The 23,070-nt window shown below is 36.9% G+C and overlaps 1 protein-coding gene across 1 annotated transcript in view; it reads left to right on the plus strand.

Moving 5' to 3' along the window:
* gabbr2 (gamma-aminobutyric acid (GABA) B receptor, 2) overlaps positions 1–23,070 on the plus strand; it is a 394,577-nt gene that overhangs the window by 224,590 nt on the left and 146,917 nt on the right. Inside the window, exon 3 of the mRNA XM_056480015.1 lies at positions 14,978–15,148. Within this exon, the coding sequence (XP_056335990.1) occupies positions 14,978–15,148 (171 nt within the window). The remainder of the gene's footprint in view (positions 1–14,977; positions 15,149–23,070) is intronic.

The following is a 23,070-nucleotide window of genomic DNA, read 5'->3' on the forward strand; positions in this document are numbered from 1 at the left end:
AGAACATTGCATTTAAATGAGACACTCCGGGTTGCACATCACCTGGAGATGCCAGACCTCCTGCTGCTCTGTGTGGGAAGAAGAGAGGCTAATTTTGTTCGATAACTTCCTTTCTTATTCTCTCATATTGAGAAAGCGAACACTCAAGCTGATCATGTGCTCTACAGGAAGTGAGTCTAATGCATTAGATGCCATTACACAGAGTTCACAGATCAGCTGGCTCGAATTCAAAGAGATGCTTTAAAGGTGCAGTTCAGACTATTAAAAGGTAATTTTTTGAATGCTAAATTTTTCCTTGCGACTTTAATGTGCAGAGATGGCTGTAAGTAAGCGATGCGTGGGCTGAGACTCCTGAAAAGTGTCACTGGGTGCTTCTTATTTCTTAATTGTGTGTCTGTGTTTCCTATCCTCGTGTCTTAGTTGTTCACTATTCAAATCCAAGGCAAGTGTTCAGAGATGAAATGCGAGGAGGGAGGGACTGAAGCAAAAAGTATTTGTACAATTAGAGATGCACTGATATGCTGAAACATCACGGCGGTTTTGAAGTCAGCATGAAATTCACCATGTCTGTTTTCTAAATGCACATTATTGATATTTTGGTGAGCGATTCATCCACAAATGTGTCTCATGTAAGTTCATTCATGCATTTTTTAGCTCATCATTTTTAATCAAAATGTCAATCTTACGGTGAAATGAAAGTCTTCTCTCTGGTGACACATGCTGAACTTTTCCAATCATTTAAAACCCATTCCTTTATTTCTTAATAGACTGGAAGCTTGCATTCTGACTAATCAAAATGCATCCTTTGGAACTAAATGAAAAAAGATAGAGACTTAAAACTTCACTCGCTGCAAGTGAATTCACTTTATTCTAATTAGGCATTAAGAATTATAAAGATTTTGATGGAGTTTTAGATTTATCTCAACACAGGCTCATTAAGAAAATGTATTCTGCATTTCATCTTTAAAACGAATGCTACAGGGTGGTTTGATGCCGCTGACGGCTTCTGTTTCTTTTCCTGCTACCAGCTGACCTCCATATGGACGGCTTTTCCGCTGTTAACAGTTTGCTCAGTAGCTCACCAAGTACGTCGACAGACTTGTGACGCAGAGAGGAGTTGACCGCAATGACGGGGTTCAAGACTAGCTAAGAACGGTTCCAGAAACCAGCAAAAACTAAATGCAAAATGTAAATGAAGTAAATAACAGGGTGAGAACATGGTAACATCTGATAACGTGGGAAAAATTGAAGTGGCCGCGAGGGCTTTACTTTTTCTGGATTGCTTTTGAAAAAAAAACTGTCGGTTGGGTTTAGGGAAGTGGGTGATTGGGTCAGTCGGTGCTTTTGAAAACACTATTGGTTGGGTCAGTGCCTAATTTGTGAATTGCGAGGTCCCGGAACAGATCGGGGTAACAGATCCGGCATGTTACCCGAGAATGTAGAGGTGTCCGCACACGAATGTAGAGAGCTGGGGCCGGGGGGAAGGGGGGTGTGGGGGGAATGCGGGGCGTTGGACGGTAGAGGGGTGTCGCGGATGAAAGTGAAAGTGAACAGCGGACGGGTGAGGAGTGCGGTTGAGGAGGGAGATCGGTAAAATTAGGTGCCGGATCATAATTTCAGAGGCGTCTTCCAGCACAAATTAAGCCTTGGGTTGGGTTTAGGGAGAGGGTGGGTGTGAGGATTGGTCGGTTGGTCAGTCAGTCGGTCGATAGTGACCTCTGGTGGATTTATGCGAGAACAGCAGGCGCGAATGGCACTTGCGAGATAAATTTGAGATCTTAAAAAGGAGCACACCGCGGCCTATGGTGGATTTGCAAAAACAAAAACTGCAAAAAAAATGTACCTCCTGGGATGCATTTCGTGCTCTTCAGAAATGTATACAGAGGTAGGTATCAATAATGAGCCTGGGTTGATTTATCTAGACCAATTGTTTTTAACCAATAGACCATGGCCACCCAATGTCCCATGACAGTATTGCAGGGGAGTCACCAGCTGTTATTAAAGGGGTTATTTCACACAAAAATACAAATTATTTTATGAACTACTCACCCTCATCTCGTTCTAAACCCTTGTGAGCTTTGTTTGACTTTTGGAGCTCAAATTGAGTTTTTTTTTTTAGTTCTTGACAGCTCCCTCATCCTCCATAGACAGCAATTATCCCTGCTCATTTAAAGTCAGTGTTTTTGGTTTTAATATGCATACAACAGGATTCTAATAGCCACATAATACTCTCAATAGAACCACTGAAAGCATGTGGTCTGTTTTGAGGATTTTTTATGGCATTTTTCTGGACTTTGAACAAGCTAAGATGGTTGTTGTATATAGCTGGTGAGAGAGCTCTCAGATTTCATCTAAAATATCTTAATTTGTGTTCTGAAGATTAACAAAAGTCTGGTCTTTTTATAATTCATAATATATAACATTTTACAGCATTCAGAAAAATTATTTTAACAACAGTCCGGTCTGAACACACAGGTCTAGTCTGATCCCTCTGCCTGATTTTTTTTCCGCTGATGGTCAACCCAGTCCTGACATCTGCTTGGATTTAGGTTTTTCCATTAACTTAATGGAATAATTTACCCAAAAACTAAAAAACTTTGAGTTTCTTTCTACTGATGAACACAAAGGAAGATACTGGTAGCTGGGAACCATTTACTTCCATAGTAATTTTTTTATATATATACTCACCGGCCACTTTATTAGGTACACCTTACTAGAACCGGGTTTGACCCACTTTTACCTTCAGAACTGCCTTAAGCCTTCGTGGCTTATTGTCATGTTCAAGAAACCAGTTTGAGATGATGCCTTTATGACATGTCACGTTATCTTTTTGGAAATAGCCATCAGAAGATGAGTACACTGTGGTCATAAAGGGATGGACATGGTCAGCAACAATACTCAGGTAGACTATGGCATTGACAAGATGCTCAATTGGTACTGATGGGTGCAAAGTGTGCCAAGAGAATATCCACCACACCATTACACCACCACCAGCAGCCTAAACCATTGATACAAGGCAGAATGGATCCACACTTTCAAGTTGTTGACGACGAATTCTAACCCTACCATCCGAATGTCGCAGCGCTGGATATTTTCTCTTTTTCGGACCATTCTCTGTAAACCCTAGAGATGGTTGTGCATGAAAATCCCAGTAGATTTAATGCTCAGTGAGCCCATAGGTGCATTTGGATTTAGTGGCACTAGCATGATAAAAATCTGTAATTGGCAGCACTAATATTTGTGTTTTGACCAACAAGCACTTGAGCTGAGATGAGTGATGGGGTGATGTGGCATGACTCTTAAAGGGGACCTATTATGCCCTCTTTTACAAGATGTAAAATACATCTCTGATGTGCCTAGACTGTGTATGCGAAGTTTCAGCTCAAAACACCCCACACATAATAGAAAAAATTATTTGAAACTACTCCTTTTAGGCTTTAACCCTAATTGTGCCTTTTTGGTGACCATCGTTTTAAATTCAAATTAGATTGGATTGAATTAGATTAGATTGTGCTATTTTAAAAAAGAGGGCAGAGCTACAAATGACCGTGCCAGCATAGTTGCAGATTCAAAAACAAGACTAACTAACCTCCTATGCCAATAAGGGAGAGATCATCACTAATGTGCGGGGCTTTCTCCCACTAATGACATGTATAAAGAGAGAATGTCAACCAAAGTGGATCTGCAGACTGTTTTTATGAAGTGTGATTACAAAAAACTGATTTTTACAGTTCACACACTGTTGCCACACAACTGTTTTTAAACCCCTTATCAAAGTGTATACAGAGTATATTTGTATTCATACTGACGAATGATACAAATCGGTTTTTGTCACCCCCCATGTAACCAGCAGATGTTCTCAGTGTGCTACTAGCACATCTGACCAGCAAATCTTTATTTTAAAATGTTTAATCTAATCCAATGGTTCCCAAAGTGGGGGGTTCACAGGACAATGACAGGGGGTTGCTTGGTGATTTCCAAAAGTCAAATAAATTTGATTAAACTATTAGAATTACCATACTTTATCCTTAAATAGATCCTTAAATAGCCTAGCTCCCTCTTATCTTTGCAACATGCTCATTACGTTTCGCTGACTCTGGCCTTCGGTACTGCCTCTCTTCAATGGAGGGAGAGATCATTTAGTGCTATTGCACCTAAATTTTGGAACTCTCTACCATCTACCATGTCTAAATCTTTACTCACAACTCACTTGTTTTCTGAATGTTACACTTCTGATTTTATAAACTGACCACTTTGTTTGATCAACCTGTACTCTCCATATTTGTCTCCTAGGTCTTGTTTTGTATTTCCAGTTTGTTATATTTGACTTCCTGTATGTTTGTGAACCTAATGTTGTCTCTACTTGATTACTGTTTCTTTCGATGTCTGCTTATACTATTTCTTTTATTAATAAAGGGACTAAGCTGAAAAGAATGAATTAAAATGATTATTATATGCAAGTTATTATATATAAGTTAGATAACAATATAAATAAAACTATATTAAAGTTTATATATAGGTTATTTATTTAAAAACAAAAGTTGGCCGTATAAAATAAAAGTTTGTGATTAATAAAGTTTAGATATCAATTCAAAGTTCAAAGGATTTATAGGTTTTAAAATAAATTCAGCTGTTCACTGTATGTGTTTGCCTTTTGTTTTTGCAATCATGCCGAAAAATGAAAGAAGTAATAAATGTAATTATCGGCTAATATATCGGATATCAGTCTCCAAATCTTTATCGGTTAAGAACTCCATATCGGTGCATTCCTAGGTTTTATTACTCTCCAATTGCTTAACTGTGTGCTTTCTGCGTAGTCTATATCTTTAAATAATTTTTGAAAAGAGGGCTTAACATCAAGCAGTGCTTTTTGCAATGTTGTCTGTAGCTTTAAATTGTGCAAGGCCTTTATATTTCAATGGATTATGACTGGCGGCCAGTGTTTTTTCATTGTGAATGTTATCCCAATGATATAACTTCTCTATATCTTTATTGTTATAGTTGTGGTGTCTGCTGTTGTTTTACATTCAGAACGGTTTTTAAAACACTTATCATGTTATCGTGGTTAGTGAACGGGCCTTTATTCTAGAGTTGGCCATTGATGTGAAAGCAGGATTACGATTTGACTGAGGCTGCGAATCTGCTAATATGCTGCACAAGAACAAATTGCTTCTTTGGTTTGTCAGATAGTCAGCTCTTTGATCTCTCATTTCTGAGAGGGTTGAGTTTTGTTTTAAAACAGCACGCCGGCTGCAGTGTTGAAATGATGCAGATTCTCTGCATTATCCTGTCCTCTTGTGTATTTGTCTTTCATAGACAACCAGCCTTTTGGGGGGACTTAAATGTGTTAGTGGTGTTGTAAAGATGCAACCTTCTAAAAATCACAGGTTTGAAACAATCAGCTATTTTTCCTATAGCTGAAAGGTTTGTCCTTCTGGCTTTCATCTGGATAACCTAAGGGGTTTCGGTCCCTGCAGAATGGCTCTCCATCTTATAGAGTCAGTGAATACTGAAAAGTTAGGCGTCCTGTTAAATAGGGTTTGTCTTATAATTAAGGAAATGAACATCTGTTGCCAGATTAGCACCAATAACAGAGTTAATCTGGACATGCTCGCAAATTTTGATCAGTGCTCTTCTATCTCATACATTTTATTTATACTGTGCTTCAGAATATATTAACTCATGAATTATGCTTAAACTGTTCATATATTCATTTTAGGATAGTATCAAATTTGACTAAGCAGGGGGCGACATGGTGACTCAGTGGTCAGCACTGTCGCCTCACAGCAAGAACATCGCTGGTTTGAGTCCTGCCTGGATCAGTTGGCATTCCTGTGAGGAGTTTGCATGTTCTCCAAGTGTTGGCGTGGGTTTCCTCCAGGTGCTCTGGATTCCCCCACAGTCCAAAGACATGCAGTATAGGTGAATTGTAATGCATGAGTGTGAATAAGTGTGTATAGATGTTTCCAAGTACTGCGTTGCAGCTGGAAGTGTGTCCGCTTGGTAAAACATATGCTGGATAAGTTGGTGTTTCATTCCACTGTGGCAACCCCTGATGAATAATGGGACCAAGCTGAATGAATGAATGAATGAATGAATGAATGAATGAATGAATGAATGAATGAATGAATGGCTAAGCAGTGAGTGTGTCTTTGTCTGTGTGTGTGTGCCTGCTTGTATGTCAGTGTGTGCTTGTTTTAGAAATTTGTATAATGAGATGGCCATGAGAAAGGCTTATAAATCATATAGAATGTGAAAGTAAGAATAGGATTAAAGGGGTAGGATTAGGTGTAGGATGATAGAAAATATAGTTCATAGTATAAAAACAATGGAAACCTATGGTATGTTCCCACAATTCACAAAACAAACATCTGTGTGTGAGTGTGTGTGTGTACTCTACTTTTAAAGATGTCTCTTGTGATCACTAAGGCGGTTTTTATTTAATAATGAATAGTGAACAACTATTGAACCAAGTCTAGCTTTCAGACAAGGGCCAAACATGGACCATATCTGGGCCAAGTCTCAGCCAAGTTAATAACCCATAACTGAGCCTGAACTGGGCCAGATATGTTGGTGTGTCACGACTGCAATAAAATATTGATAAACCCATGAATCATTGTGCTTAGGCTTGCTGTGGGTGTGCTTTTTCTTGAAGCGACCTGAATGGTAGATTTTTTTTTCTTTATTTGAAAAAAATGAAAAATGTATTTTAAATAGGGATCAAGATAGGCCAAACTTACATGGCCCACATATCAATTATTAACATCTGGGATAAATTCTACATTTTACTTCTGGCCCATGTATTATGTGCTACCTTAAAGATGGTGCCACCTCTGCCAAACCAGGGACATGTTTGGCCCACATGCTGTATGACAGTGTCAGATGAAAGCTTGCTGTGCCAGATTTATGCCAAATCTGGGCCAGAATTCTTTGCTACCTGTGCAGTTTTATGTAAGTCAATTAATTTACTTTTTAAAAAGTCTTATTTAAAAAAAAAAGTAGTTTTATGGATAGCATAATAATAGTATTTATAGTGTGAATTCAGTTGTATTGAGCGACATTTAGAGTTTTAAAATTGAGACAATGTGCTTGAAATGTATAATTCAACCCAGATTGATCAACATTTTAAATAACTTTTTTCAAATGAGCTTACCCAAACATGAAACTTTGAACACAGAGGATATTCCTTGCTACTTGGTGTTCCACAGAGGAAAGAACCAACATGCAGTGCAGTAACAGCCCGTTTCCACTGACTGTAGGGTACGGTACGGTTCAGTTCGGTACACTTTTATACCTAAAAGCAAACCGTACCATACCCCGTTTTGGCCACCCTTTGCAAAGGGTACCTATAGCACAGCAAAAGGGTACCAAAAGGTGGAGCTAGACGCACAGCTGAATGATATTGGTTTACAGAGAAGGGTCACTCGCGCATACACAAGCAGAAGAATGAAAACAAAAAAACTGCCATTTATAAATACACAGCCGAGACATTACATCGTAATACTATATGCATATAATAACGAGCCATGGTTCATTTGAGGTCAGACAAACCTTGTTGTTGTCTTGATATACAGCCACAAAGCCAAGATAAACAAAATCTGCCATGTCCTGTTTTTGTTTTACAAGGCCGTCTAAAAGTGAAAGTGGTTTCACTTTCTCCAAAGAGCTAGCGATCGCTCGTGTGCATGCCTATACTTGAAATAGCGAACTTCTTGAGCTGATAGTAGCATGCGTGTGATTATTAAAGTGCTTCTGACATCCGGTCCTTTCATAAATAGACAAACGAGTGTTAAGCGCAAAACAACAAAGGAGCGAATGATTCTTTCACCAATTCCGTCATTCCGAGTTCATAATAGTCCAAAAGGGATGATAATAGTTAAACATGGCAGTTTGCCCATGTTTAACTATTATCATTCCTTTTGGACTATTATGAATTTGGAATGACGGAATGACTTTCTAACAGGGGTTACACGTGCTACTGAAGATTAAAGACACAGATGAGAGGTTTGCTCTTGACTGTGGGCTATGTTTTGTGTCATTTTTGAACCCAAATAAGGACTAAATGTATGTTGTGTGTAGTTTTTCTGTAATTGGTAACATATCGGAGACTGTAAGAGTCTGTATGTGTCCAAATATGTTCAGTTATTTATTTATTTTATGTAATCCCAAACGTTACAGTAGGCTATTTCGCAGCAACATTGATCTGCAGTTATAATCAAATCATGTTCATAGAAAAGTTAGTAATGAACGTTTATACTCAAGTATTTATGTGTATAAAGCCTCTGTTTTGTAAGTGCTTCTCATATGATATGTGAATGACCAATACAGCTTTACTTTAAGCGAGATTTCCTCGAGCGAGAATGACGTCGGCTGAAACTTTCTGTTGTACACCACGCCCATAAAAAGGGTACCCTTTAGGCAGTGGAAACTCAAGCCTGATAAAGGTGACCCATGCTGTACCAGTCAGTGGAAACAAGCTATTAGGATGAATAAATGATGACTGAAATGTATTTTAGGGGGCGGGGTGAACTTCCCCTTTAAGAGCCTTTAATTGAATGTTCTGACATTCCACAGGCGTGACATCACTGTCCTCAGACTGACTTCTTCTTTCAAGATTGTCAGTGAGAAAATAGCTTTTTTTAAGGCAGGTCTAAAAAGAGCAAAACCAGACCAATCAAGATAATGTCTATGTGTGAGTTAATGCACACTTGGCTTCAAAGAGAATCGCAGACTACTAATCTGTGTCATTATCAAGAATCGTAACGTCTTATCTTTTCAGTGCTGCAATTAACCCTACGTTGATTAACATCAATAACTCTCCTAGAGGACACAAAATCATTATATTAGATTACTTCAATCCTTCGCAATCCCCTTTTATTCGCTCGTGCCCGCGATAGAGGCAAAAAAATGGATGCTCTGTTTGCCTTTCTTCCCCTTGAAACCCAGAGCAGGTGGTGTGATTATGTCAGCTCCGATGTCTGCTGTCAGCTATAGCTTTAGTTCTCACATTTCACATATAATATAACAGTGTAAACAAAAGTCTGTCTGTTACCTTGTCTAAACAGGTCTAAATGTTTCTAACGGGGTTTAATGGAATTCATCGAAATGTTAGACTGTTGTTATTCACAAGTTCTCTGCCTGTCAGGATGTATACACACCAGCGGGCCTTTGTGCAAAGAGGAAAAGAATTAAGACATTTTTTTCTCCTCTGCTTGATAAACTCAATTTGATGTATCCGTTAGGAGGTTTAGGTGAAGAAGAATTGTGAAAATGTGTGAAATGATGTTCATTTATAGGTTTAATGAATCCCTTTGTAATCACACATAATTATTTAAAGGGATAGTTCACCTAAAAAAACACTCACCTTCATTTTGTTTATACATAACTTTATTTTCTTCTATTTCTTTTCCTTTACTTTTCTTTCTAGAAATGTGTGTGTATGGAAAAGCATGTGCATGTGTGTGTCTTTCTTGTGTTCCTAGCAATGTGGGGACCAAATGTCTTCAGAAGTATTGCTATATCAGTTAATGTTGAACTTGTTTTTTGGTTTCCACAGAATGAAATATTTTGAAAATGTAAAAATGCAGAATGTTTTTTGTTAGGGTGAGTTTAAGGGGTAGGGTTGGGGGACAGCATATACAGAATATTCATTCATATTCATTCATTCATTTTCCTTCGGTTTAGTCCCTTTATTCATCAGAGGTCGCCATAGTGGAATGAACCTCCAACTCATCCAGCATATGTTTTACACAGCGGATGCCCTTCCAGCTGCAACCCAGTTCTAGGAAACATCCATATACACTCATTCACACACATACACTACGACCAGTGTATTTGTTTATTCAATTCACCTATAGCGCATGTGTTTGGACTGTGGGGGAAACCAGAGCACCTGAAGGAAACCCATGTGAACATGTGGAGAATATGTGAACTCCACACAGAAATGCCAACTGACACAAGTGGGACTCGAACCAGCAACCTTCTTGCTGTGAGGTGACAGTGCTAACCGCTGAGCCACTGTGTCACCCAAATATACAGTGAGTACAGTATAAAAATAACTAAGTCCATGGGACGTCCTCATTAAAATAGCTGTGAGCATGCGTGTGTATTATATATTCACTGTAAAACCCAAAAAGTTAAGGTAACTCAAACCATTTGATTAAACCTATTGCAACCAATCATTTAAGTTCAGAAACTAATCCTAATGAGTACTGTGAACTTAATCTATTTAATTTGAGTAAAAAAAGCAATTTGAGCACAGCCAAACCCAATAAATGAAGAGAACTCAAACCAACTGAGTACTGTAAAACCCAATAAGTTAAGGCAACTCAAACCGTTTGAGGAAACTGATTGCTACAAACCATTTGAGTTAAAAAACTAATCTATATAAGTGCTGTAAACTTGCTCCATTTAAGTTGAAGTAATGAGGTATTTAATTAACTCATTACATTCAACACTGAGTTCAAAACTCTTTTCAAATGAGTAGAATTAACTTTCAGTAACTTTTGAGTTAACTACACTCATTTTAATTTGATTAAGTTGACGGTTGGGTTTTTCAGTGTTGTAACAATTACAATATTCTGAAATCAGGGTTCGTACATGAAAAACCTGAAAAAGTCCTGCCTGGAAAGCTTTTGAAAAACAAATACCATATAAACTCAAACATTTTGGAAAAGTCATTGCTTTCAAATAGTATTCTTACATGCGGGTTAATGCTGATTGCACTCCACAAGTGAGTGGCGCCGTCTAGCAGAGCTCCAGAACCCACAGTATTCTTCAGCTTATATAAAAGTTTTTTTAGCATTATGAACTATTTGTCGGGGTGACTCAGTGGTTAGCACTGTCACCTCACAGTAAGAAGGTCGCTGGTTTGAGTTCTGGCTGGGTCAGTTGGCATTTCTATTTGGAGTTTGCATGTTCTCCCAGTGTTGGCGTGGGTTTCCTTCACAGGTGCTCTGGTTTTCCCCACAGTTCAAAGACATGCGCTATAGGTAAATTGAATAGTGTGTGTGTGTGTGTGTGCGTGCGTGTGCGTGCGTGTGTGTGTGCGTGTGTGTGTGCGTGTGTGTGTGTGTGTGTGTGTGTGTGTGTGTGTGTGTGTGTGTGTGCGTGTGTGTGTGTGTGTGTGTGTGAATGAGTGTATATGGGTGTTTCTCAGTACTGGGTTTCAGCTGAGGCATCCACTACGTTAAACACATGCTGGAATAGTTGGTGGTTCATTTCGCTGTGGCGACCTCTGAAATGAATGAATGGTTAGTTTTTGCAGACTCTTTACTTCTTTTCTGTCCTTGTCCGATCGCATAGTCTCACATTATCTTATCTATCAGTGTTGTGTAAACATTATTTAAATACATTTTAAATACGTATTATAAACTACACCTATTGGCACACTGAACCCAGACATATAAGCAAACATTTCATGAATATCTACCTGAAAATCTTGAAAAAGTCATGAAATTTGAGTAGTAAATTGTGTCCTGTGAATGGAGCATGGATGTCCCGCTTGTCTCATAAAGCAGATCTAACAAGCTGTGCTCTCTTCAGCACCGTGTTGATGCGATTACGTCAGCTCTTCATTCACCAGAGCGTCCACAAATGAGACGAGATGAGACACTCTTCACACATTATAGCAGAGGTCAAGAGGTCACGGCCACTGCTCGCTCAAGAGCAGAAGTCAATTCCATTTCATCCGCAATTCTATTCACAGCAGAAGTCATTCAGCCGATCCAATCCCAAGCAAAGACACATCCTGTTCCGCGCTATCTTCAGGCAGTCCTCCGATGTAGAGCAGAAGCGAACAGAACTCACACATTTATATTGAGTTGCTTCCTTGTGCTCTTGAAATGCGGTTTACTGTTAGCTCTATATGTAAATAGCAGCTTAAATCACCTGCAAATTCAACAAGCCATCCATATAAATCTTCACAAAAACATCAACATGCAGCTTTTGAAAGATTACATTTACATTCACTATTTCCCTTTAGAAGTTGTGGCCCCGCAATGAAATTCTCATGGAATTGAATCTGCAGCCACGTAGCCGACAGACATTTTATGACTGTAAGCAAAAGCGTGTGCTCCTTTAACAAGTATAAGACGGCTTTTGCTATTTGAACTCAAAAGCATTTCCATATGTTTATCTCTGAGAGACTAACAACCCTCAGGATGTATTATAACCGGAGGAACATTTGTTAATCTACTGATGGGAGCACTGGCATAAAAATCATACCATGATGTTCCCAGGCTTGTTTTTCGCTCCAGCTGAGGCTTAAAATGCTCTGCCTGGTGTTTGACAACATTAAAGAGGGCATGTTTTGAGCAAAAATGTCTTCAAACGGGTGAAGCCTCTTTTAAATTGTCCCATTTGAAAGCTTGAAAAGATATAAACACGCTTAGTATGCGATATTTGAACAGTACGTAGAGGAGCTTTACATGATTTTATTAGCATTTATGTATCTAAAGGGCAGAGGAGAGCGAAATGGTCACATGGTCTTATGTTCCATTCATTATATTTTATTATATTTAGTTTTCTGTAGTGTGTTGATTCTGTTGATGTATTGTGAATGTAATCTTACGTTTGCTAAAATTAGGTAATAAACATGAATAATTAATTTCTCAGCAAAAAAAAAAAAAAAATGTGTGTCGAGTTTAGAGCTGCCACATCCCAGCAGACACACAACATCATAAGACATTAATATTAGGTGAGATTTAAGGTCGTCAGTGTCTGAGGACAATGTTATTTTAACATCCAATTATGTTCATATCATGTTGATATTTTGTTGATTTTTAGGTTGTCTTGGAAAGTGACCAAAATCCAAAGTCGAGCCAACATCTTAAACCAGAAGTGCCCAAAGTAGGGCCAAAGTTAGTCCATGAAAACCTTTCCCATCTGAAAAGAGAGGTAGAATGATAGGGAGTTGGTTGGGACGCATGCCTTTGACAGAGATCATCATTTTAAATTTATCATAACCCTTTAGTTTCCTTGTTTAATTGAGGAGATTTAAAAGCAGCCGGTGAGCTCCAGCACACATACATATTATGTTTATCTCGACATGTAAAAAGTGTTCCTCTATATGTTTTCATCGAAGTTGTTCACAATACTTCTCCATCCACAGAGTTTGTAATGTAGTCAAATGTTTACAAAAGTGCAGCCGTTTAGAGCTAATTTCACGTTAATGATGTCAGAATTTACCCTTATTTTGGAATGCATGTGTGAATGGTCTTTTCTGGAAAAAATTTGGAACGTCCTTACCTGTGTGAACAGCGCTTTTTTGAATTTACCAGTGAAGTCATTCTGGAAATTTTCCGGATATTTACCAGGATCACTGTACGAAATTGGCTATTATTATATTGTTATTATATTGTTATAATAATTGTTATTATTATTATAAATTGCTTATTACTATTTATCGGAGTTGTGTCAGTATATTATAAAAAAAAAAATATATATATATATAGTTCACCTTAAAGGGTTAATGTAATACAGTGTGGTATATTTAACCTCAGCCCACAGCCCTCAATCAAGTTTGTTTTTTGGCCCGTTATAAGAAAAATTTTGGTTTTAAACTTCATAATGACGTCAAATACTGACATTTATTACAAAAATCCATTGTCTGATAGGCGTCAAAATTATAACTTAATAATAACGTCCACACAACATCAAGCTGTAGCATTATTAGACGTTGATATTTTGATGTTTTTCTCTTGCTTCATATGAGATCAGACGATCGCGACTTCTGTAGTTATTCTAGTTGCGTTATTTTTTGTTTTTTATCTTCAGCAAATCACTGAAGGCATATATCATGTTATCATAACGATATGATGTGGCAATAAGATCATAACTGTACTGCGCATTTCAGTGGCCATATTCATCTATGTAATCACTTGAAAACAACATTAACATTATAGCAGACGCTGTAAAAAGGTCATTCCTTGCCACTAGACTTTTCTGACAGGGTATTCGAGTGTCATCGAGTGACAGAATATTGTGGGACTGAAATACAGGAGTTATTATTAAGGATTATAGATAGGGAAATTTAGCAAGAACGCGGTTATGAATGTATTAAAACATATGCTTGTTTGTTTTACAAATACTTAATAACGACAAAAAATTGCTAATGTGCTAATTTATGCACATCCTTACTACTGTGTGCAGCCATGTTGCAGTTGTAGATGGTGTATTCTGGGAAATTTTCTTACCTCTTGGTTTTGAGTGTGGTCCGGAAAAAACTCAGTTTGAAGGGGTATCTAGCCCTTCCCCTTAGCCTTATGCCTTTAATCTGAAAAGAGAATTAGAAAACCCCTACCCCTTCACGTGAACACGCAAAACGAGGGGTAGGGGTACGGGGAGGGGCTAAGGGCTAGAATTGAGATTGGACCTTAGTGACACATAAAATAGTACACACATATAGAAATAGTATGTTTCATACAAAATATGTGTGTGCTAAAATAAAAAAAGAAATTGTGTAGTACAGTGTGTGCATACTTTGCTGATTATGAAATTTGTGCCTCATGTATACTCCTTTACATCTGTAACAAGTGAGGTAAACTTACATACAAAAACAAGCTGAAATGTTGAAGTTGACCATCAGCAGTGCAAACGTTCATGGCTCCAGTCACCACAACACTCACCAAAGGTGTGAGATCTGTCTTTTTATAGAGATGTGTTGATTCATTCACACCTACACTGCAGACTCCTGCAGGCACACACTGGCTATAGCCGGACACTTGCCTTCAATCCACCATGAAGCTGAATGTGAACACAGCCTCAGTCCAATTATGCTATAGTGCTGTATTATACTTTATGAGAGCCTGTTGCACTTACATTTTACCATACAGTATACTGTGATCCAATTTATTGATTATTTTGTTTATTTCTTTATTTTGGCTTTTGACTATTTTAGCAAAATGAGCTGCGTGTAATTAGTTTTGTTTCAAAAAAAGCCTCTTTGTTTAAATTGAGCTTTGTTCTTGTTTTTCAGCTTTCTTTTGCGGCCACAACTCCTGTGCTGGCAGACAGGAAAAAGTATCCAAATTTCTTCAGGACGGTCCCGTCAGACAACGCTGTGAATCCTGCTGTGGTGAAGTTTCTCAATTTTTACAACTGGAGCCGAGTGGGAACCCTGACACAGGACGTCCAACGCTTTTCCGAGGTGAGTTAGGAAAAAAACTCAATATATACTGTGTGAGATAATGTGTTTGGACTGTAGACATTTTCTGGCATTATTAATTAAAGAAATATTATGAAATTAGCATAACGGAAATGAATGGGGCCAATCTGTAAACAATCTTAAAAATAAAGGTTCATTATTGGTATTAGTGGTTTACCATCACACAAAAGTTTCTTTAGAGTGGAAAATGATCTTAAGATTAGTGTTTCCCAACCCTGTTCCTGAAGGCACATCAACAGTCTACATTTTCAACCTCTTCATGATCAAACACACCTGAATCGACTCAGAAGAACAGTAGATGAGACTCTAAAATCTGTGCTGCTTCCCAATATGCTTACTTATACTACACCCTAAAAGTATATACTTTTTTTGTGAATGAAAAATATACACTTTTGAGTGTGTAACAGAAGAGTATGCAAGCCTTGGGACACACTGCCATCCGGGAACCTTTGACATACTCTTTTCAACATACTACGAATTGGGACATAATAATTCTATTTTCAAATACTTTCTATTTAGGACAGATAGTATGTGAATTGCGACGCAGCACTGAAGTTAATGGTTCAGATAAGGAAGACATCCAAAATATGTACTGTTGGTGTGCCTCCAGGAACAGGGTTGGGAAACACTGCTTTAGATAACTGAAATAATTCTTCTTTAAGAACCACTGACTGAAAGTTTTTTTTTTCGAGGCATAACTAAAATGATTCCTTAATGTTATCTTATTTTGAAACCTTTATTTTTATTATTAGGTATAGTGTAGCTACACACTATCTTGTGTCAAATATGAACAAAGCCAACATTGGTTTAATTGTTCAATTAAATTTAAATGATATTTTTAGGCCAATGGTTGTGTTTGTCGAAATTTGACACAACTTTGGGTTAAAATAACCCAGCATTTTTTTGAGTGTGCTAGCATGACTTTAACTTAGAGTGTACTCACATTGTCTTGCCTTCCAAGTCTGAGCATGCTTACGTCATTGATGATGCGACTGTTTAATTCAGGGGTCACCTATCTCGGTCCAGAAGGGCTGGTGTCCCTGCAGAGTTTCGCTCCAACTTGCCTCAACACACCTGCCTGGATGTTTCAAATATACCTAGTAAGACCTTGATTAGCTTGTTCAGGTGTGTTTGATTAAGGTTGGAGCTAAAATCTGCAGGACACCGGTCCTCCAGGAACAAGTTTGGTGACCCCTGGTTTAATTGAACAGAAGTGGAGCGTTCTCGCTCCGTACAATGGAAATTGCTTTAGTTATATTGTTTTGCATTATTTTAAGTTTTTTTGTGATGCAGTGACACACAGTCAAATATTTTGCCAAAGAGATCCACCACTTGACACTCATAAATGTTCATGAAAGTCGTCATGCTGCACAAATAAGACAGGGGTGTCCAAACTCGCTTCTGGAGGGCCAATGTCCTGGAGAATTTAGTTCCGACTTGCTTCAAAACACCTGCCAGGAAGTTTTCAGTAAACTGTATTTAGTAAGAGCTTGATTAGCTGGTGCAGGTGTGTTTGATTAGGGTTGGAGCTAAACTCTCCAGGACACCAGCCCTCCAGGACCAAAGCTGCGTCCCAAATCGCATACTTATGCACTATTCTACGCCATTTTGTAGTATAAATAGTGTAAGTAGTGCATTTACACTGAAAACTCTAAAAATAATAAGAGCACTTTAATTAATATAATTTTACTTTTGATTTTCCTCATGTAAAGAGGTTACATGCAGAAAACAGTTCCACCTAGCTGGTCAGTAATGTTCCATGTTGTTGCTATTTTATTCCCCAGACTTCTTTATACCTGCATACTGTATATGTACTGCATTGGTACACACAGGGATGGCCAAAAATACAATGAAATGTATTTTAAAATAAAATACCAAACACATCAATTTTCCATGTATAAAAATAAATTACAAAATACAGCAGCCACAACATGTATGAAAATAAAATACTTTATTTTGTATTTTATAAATACAATATACTTTTACAAGGGAGCATCACATTTCTTGGCAAACCTTCTATCCAAAGGCATGTTCGATCGATCCCTTCATCATTAAACTGATTTAGTGAAGTACATTTTAGTATAAATTTTGAACAAATTTCATTCAGAAAGTTCAGTCTTAAAGATGTTTATGATCTGTTTTTGCAAATAAACTCTTCATATATATCCTGCTGCTGCCGTGTAACGGGAGTCTGGAGTTTTTGACCAGTCTGTAGACTGGAGTATTATTAAATATTTGTGTTTTATATTCTGTATTGTGCCACTTTGTCATCTTTAGACAGACATTTTTCCTTTTCATTAACTATCAACTTCAGATCATCTACTGACATTTCAGCCAATGAAGTATTGTATGTAATGCCACTGTGAGACTTATTTTAATGTTGTTTGTTTTATTTTCCTGGCATTGACATCAACATCAGCAATCAATTCAAAACTACTATTATTTGTGCAGTTTACTCATTCTTCCAGTTCTTCTGTAACTGGAAGAGTCTCCGTTTACCCCCTTAGTCAACACAAGTACATCATTTTTAGGTGCTTTTTTTAACTTCTAAACTACCTTTGCATTTCCAGTTGCAGCACTGAGACTGAATGATTATGTGCTAAAGGCACTACATTCCTGTTTTTGGACTGATATTTTATTTCATCTTATTTCTTAAGCAAAGATTCTGATGCCGAATTGTACACTATACTGCCATTATATATTAGTGGTCTTAGCATTGTGCATATACTATTGTGTATATACTATATTCAATGATTGTGGAATTGCTCCCAAATATACCCATGCTATTTGTCTCTTATTTTCTTTATATGTGTTGCATAAATTCCATCCATACTCCAAGCATTGACGTACTTCTTCAATATAAATAAATGTTCTGCCTGATCTAGGCAAATAACCGAGTAAGCACCAATTAGAGGCCACATTTTTATGTTGTCATCATGTAGACGTCTTACAAAGTATTTTACAGAGCTACATCTAATGCTCATTTAAATTCTTTTTTGTTGTTGTTGCTTGGTTTTCGTGGTGTTGTAGTTCTTTATTTCACTAGTCCAAATGTAATTTGTGGTATTAAAACTACAACTGAGACCAAAATGCAATAGCCAATCAGCTTTCTGTTATTGCACTCAGTGCGTGCTGCGAATGTGACGTCATCGCTGTGTTTGCGGAGGTTCGCTTTGGGTGCGCGTGACATGATTTCGGCTGGCAGAGCTCACAAAATTATTTGAGACTCGAGCAAACAGTTTGCGTGGCACTGCGTTTGATTTGAGTTAAATATGTAACACTTTCAAGAGATTTTCTCTGAAACAGGTATGACTGTACAGACATCCATGCGTGATCATAGGGAGAACCAGATGACCAATAATTCTTGGCTAGAAATTGCAACAGCCGTGGGAAAGGAGGAAAGTTTTTGTAACAGTTTGGAAAAACCTGAGGCATAAGTTTGTAAAACATAAAGAGGCCATGCAGAAGTGGAGACCCAGGTGGTTTTAATATTACAGGATATGTTTTTCATTATTTATAGGTTTTACACTGATGTATATATTATAATTTTTAATTTAAAACATTTTACAAGTTACAAACTAAAATTAAGTAACAAATTATTTCTTTGATAACTGGAAAGGAATATTTGAACCTATCGGTTTACAATATACTGATGCCCTGTTTTTCTAGGCTTCATTGGAGATAATGGTCAGGAATGTCAGACCTAAGTAGAGGACAGAAACTAGCCAGACAGTAATGTGTGAATTGTTGAGTGGGCAAAATAAAAAAATTTGTCAGTATTTTTAGTAAGTGTACTTTCTTGCCATAATAAAAAATATAATTGTAGAGCAACCCATGTTCTGTTGCCATTAATATTTAACTTTAATAGGTAGAACTGTCTGAGATATGCAAAAAAGCAAGTGATGCGTCAAAGTTTGATTTAAAAAATCTTGATAAAAATCTTTATAATCATTATAATAAATCATAAAAATAAAAGAAAACAATAAGTTTAAAAATCTCTTAATAATATTAATTATATGACCTAGTTCCAGGAAACTTTCTACTTCTCTGTTTATCCGTCTGATTTTACTTCTGTTTATCCGCGATGCAGTGCCAGGCGAATGTATGAATCAGCCCTAAGATGTTTGTTTGTTTGTTTGTTTGTTTGTTTGTTTGTTTGTTTGTTTGTTTGTTTTCTGTAGTTCAAGGGTGCATCTAACCTGTCTTTAGCACAGTTCAATTTGAATACATTTATTTTTCCACTAATTTTGTAATTTTGCATTTTCTCTTTGTTTATGCGTGTTTTTGATATCGTGATATAGGTCTTAAATTTAATCCTTAATGGTCTTAAAAAGGTCCTAAAAAGTCTTAAATTTGACATTAGGATATCAGCAGAAACCCTGATAAAATACAAATTACAAAGTACTATTTTGTATTTGAAATACGTATTTGAAATACTTGTATCATAAATACTGTCCATCCCTGGGTACACCATTATTATAAATAATGATGCTGTAAATTTAGTTTACTTTTGTTTGGTTTACTGAATTTGCTGCAATCTAAGGCATACCCAAGTAATTTAATATAAATGATAGTCTTTATATTTCTGCTCTCAGTTTTAAAATTGGCCTCATTTACTTTATTTGTAGGTTCCTTACTGCAATATGTCATTCAATTATAACTGTCACAAACACTGTTGATTGAGTTTAGCTTGTGGTGAATCCTGAATAATCCTGAACTATGAAATTGTGTTACTCCGCATAAGCAGCTCCACCTGCCCACCAGTTTTTTTTTTTTTTGGAAGAGCACTTCTCAGAAATATAAGCCCTGTTGTTTTCCCATTGACTGTGGGTGTGTATCATTTTTCTTTTATATGAATAGACGCAGTGTGATTCCCCTGTGTGAGTTCTGTGCCGATCGCATTTCAATGATTGAGATACTAGATTGAACTGATTGGATGAGACATTTATATATAGATATATATATAACACGGTCATGTTGCGTGTGTTTGTGTGTTTACGAGGTTCTGGAAACCTCCTGCTCCGATGGGACAAGTAGTTGAAAACCCTCGCGGGGCAAACTGATATTAGCGTGTCTTTCTCACACGATGCTCCATAGGAACGGCTTTTGCTGCAAGAGTTCAGCGTATTCCTCAGGTGATACAGCTAAACCCGGGATCATCATTACACTTCCTCCTAGCCATGAATCAGTGGTACTGCTAGTGCGAGCAAATCCTGCTACTTTCAGATCTATAAAGCTGGCGCTGCACTTTTATTTTGCTGATAAAGTGGGTTGGTTTGAGGTTAAATTAATCTATTCTTGCTTGGTCAAAAAGTGTATTGAATTTGGTTGTTTACACAAGCATGCATTTCATTAGCTGGTCTGTCTGTGGTTCCAGGACTTGTTTAAAATCAGAGAAATCCATTTAAATAGCAGATATATTCTTTGAAGATTGCGTGGCCATGTTGAAAATGAGTTTAAGATGAAACTCTTACAATGTTTGATCAAATGCTGGGATATGGCTGTAATTTATTGAACCAAGCTACGAAATGTGTTTTTACTCTATGCGCAAATGGAAATATGCAAGAAGCAACTTAAGTGCTTTCTCGGCAGGTCAGAAATAAAGGGATTGGAAGTTTGTTGTATCACATTTGAAGACTGATGTCTCCAGAAGAATATTTTCATTTGCTAGTGCAAACAGAGATACTTTTTCTATTAGACTCCCAGTGATGCAACTTCAACATGCAAAATAAAGTACAAAGAAAAAAGATTTATTTGGTTCTTTCCAAATAAATACAACGAAAAAAGAGAAAACTAAAATTGTGATTATTTCATTTCATTTCAGTTTAGTTTAGTTTAGTTTAGTTTAGTTTAGTTTAGTTTAGTTTAGTTTAGTTTAGTTTTGTTTTGTTTTGTTTTGTTTTGTTTTGTTTTGTTTTGTTTTGTTTTGTTTTGTTTATATTTTATTTAATTTTATTTAATTTTATTTAATTTTATTTAATTTTATTTAATTTTATTTTATTTTATTTTATTTTATTTTATTTTATTTTATTTTATTTTTTTTATTTTATTTTATTTTATTTTATTTTAATGAAGGTGGCGCAGTGGGTAGCACAACTGTCTCACAGCAAGAAGGTCACTGGTTTGAGCCAGTTGGCATTTCTGTGTGGAGTTTGCATGTTCTCCCCGTGTTCACATGGGTTTCCTCCGGGTGCTCCGGTTTCCCCTACAAGTCGAAAGACATGTAGTATAGGTGAATTGGGTGAGCTAAATTGGTCGTAGTGTATGAGTGTGATTGAGTGTGTATGGGTGTTTCTCAGTGATGAGTTGCAGCTGCAAGGGAATCTGATGCGTAAAACATGTGCTGGATGTGCTGTGACAGCACTACCTACTGCGCCACTGTGTCGCCCCTATTAATAATATAATATAAAGATAATATATATGAAAGGCGGCGCAGTGGCACAATGGGTAGCGATGTAGCCTCACAGCAAGATGGTCACTGGTTTGAGCCTCGGTTGGGTCAGTTGGCATTTCTGTGTGGAGTTGCATGTTCTCCCCAGGTGCTCCGGTTTCCTCCACAGTCCAAAAACATGCACTACAGGTGAATTGGGTAAGCTAAATTGTCCATACATGAAAAAATGGTACAATGTTGTACCAAAGAAGGTACAAACCCTTGTCACTGGGGCAGTACCTTTTTATGGAACAGAATTGTACCCTAAGACAAAGAAACAAATTTGAACCTTTGCAGTTTGTACCTTTAAGGACATGATTTGTATCATTGGAAACCAACATGTACCTTTTAATACCTGCAGATAAAATATTGAACCTTCATGAAAGGTATAAATCTGATCCATGAAGGAACCACTACAGTGACAAGACACTTTGTACCTTAACAGTGTCAAATGTGTTGCTTCAAAAACTATTTAAAGGCATTTTGCTATAATCCAAAAAAGGCCTTAAATGTTTAGTTTACAATACCTATAGTTTTGTTTTAGCAGTTGTTTTGTATTATAGAACTTAATAATTAATGTTTATGAGTTTCTTTAAACATATGCTTTTAAATGATGATTTATATTTTAATATGGAAATTATTTATAAAATCACTTTGCCTTTCCAGTCACATTCATTTTCATAGATATTGTAATAAAGAAGGAGTTGTCTAACACTCTTGTACCTTTTTTTGGGAACAATTGTGTACCTCCATTTCGATTGTACCATAAAAGGTACAGAACAGTATCATAAGAGGTCTTTTCTGTTACAACTTTTACAAAGGTACAAAACTGTTCCTTAAAGAACATTATTTGTACCACCGTGTACCTTTTTTTTCTGAGAGTGTAGTGTATGTGAATGAGAGTGTATGGGTGTTTCCCAGTAATGGGTTGCAGCTGAAAGGGCATCTGCAGCATAAAAACATATTCTGGATAAGTTGGCGATTCATTCCGCTGTGGCAACCCCAGAATAATAAAGAGACTAAGCCGAAAAGAAAAGGAAGAAATGAATGAATATATGTGAATGAATATAGTAAATGCATATATTAGCTTTAATAATGTACTGCTAATAAAAAAATAAAAACCACTGAATAGACACAACTAAAATATTTTCATTTGGAGTTTTTATTTACAAAATTTCAGTTGGTAAGAATAACAAATGTTTAACAAATAACATTGGTTAATCCACCAAATAGTGCTTTCTTAGCTCATCTGTTGGTATTTGGTTAGTACATGTAAAGTGTTATCTAAAAGTTTAATAATAATTAATAATTAAATATCACATTTAACATTAAATGTCACATAAAATATGGCACATTTTTTTATATTTTATGCAAAGAAATGCTTTAAATGACATCATTGCTATTAAAACTATCGTTCATTCACTTTCTTTTTGGCTTAGTCCCTTTATTAATCAGGGGTCACCAAAGCAGAATG

Source organism: Danio aesculapii, chromosome 19 (genome assembly GCF_903798145.1).
Source record: "Danio aesculapii chromosome 19, fDanAes4.1, whole genome shotgun sequence".
Lineage (NCBI taxonomy): Eukaryota > Metazoa > Chordata > Actinopteri > Cypriniformes > Danionidae > Danio > Danio aesculapii.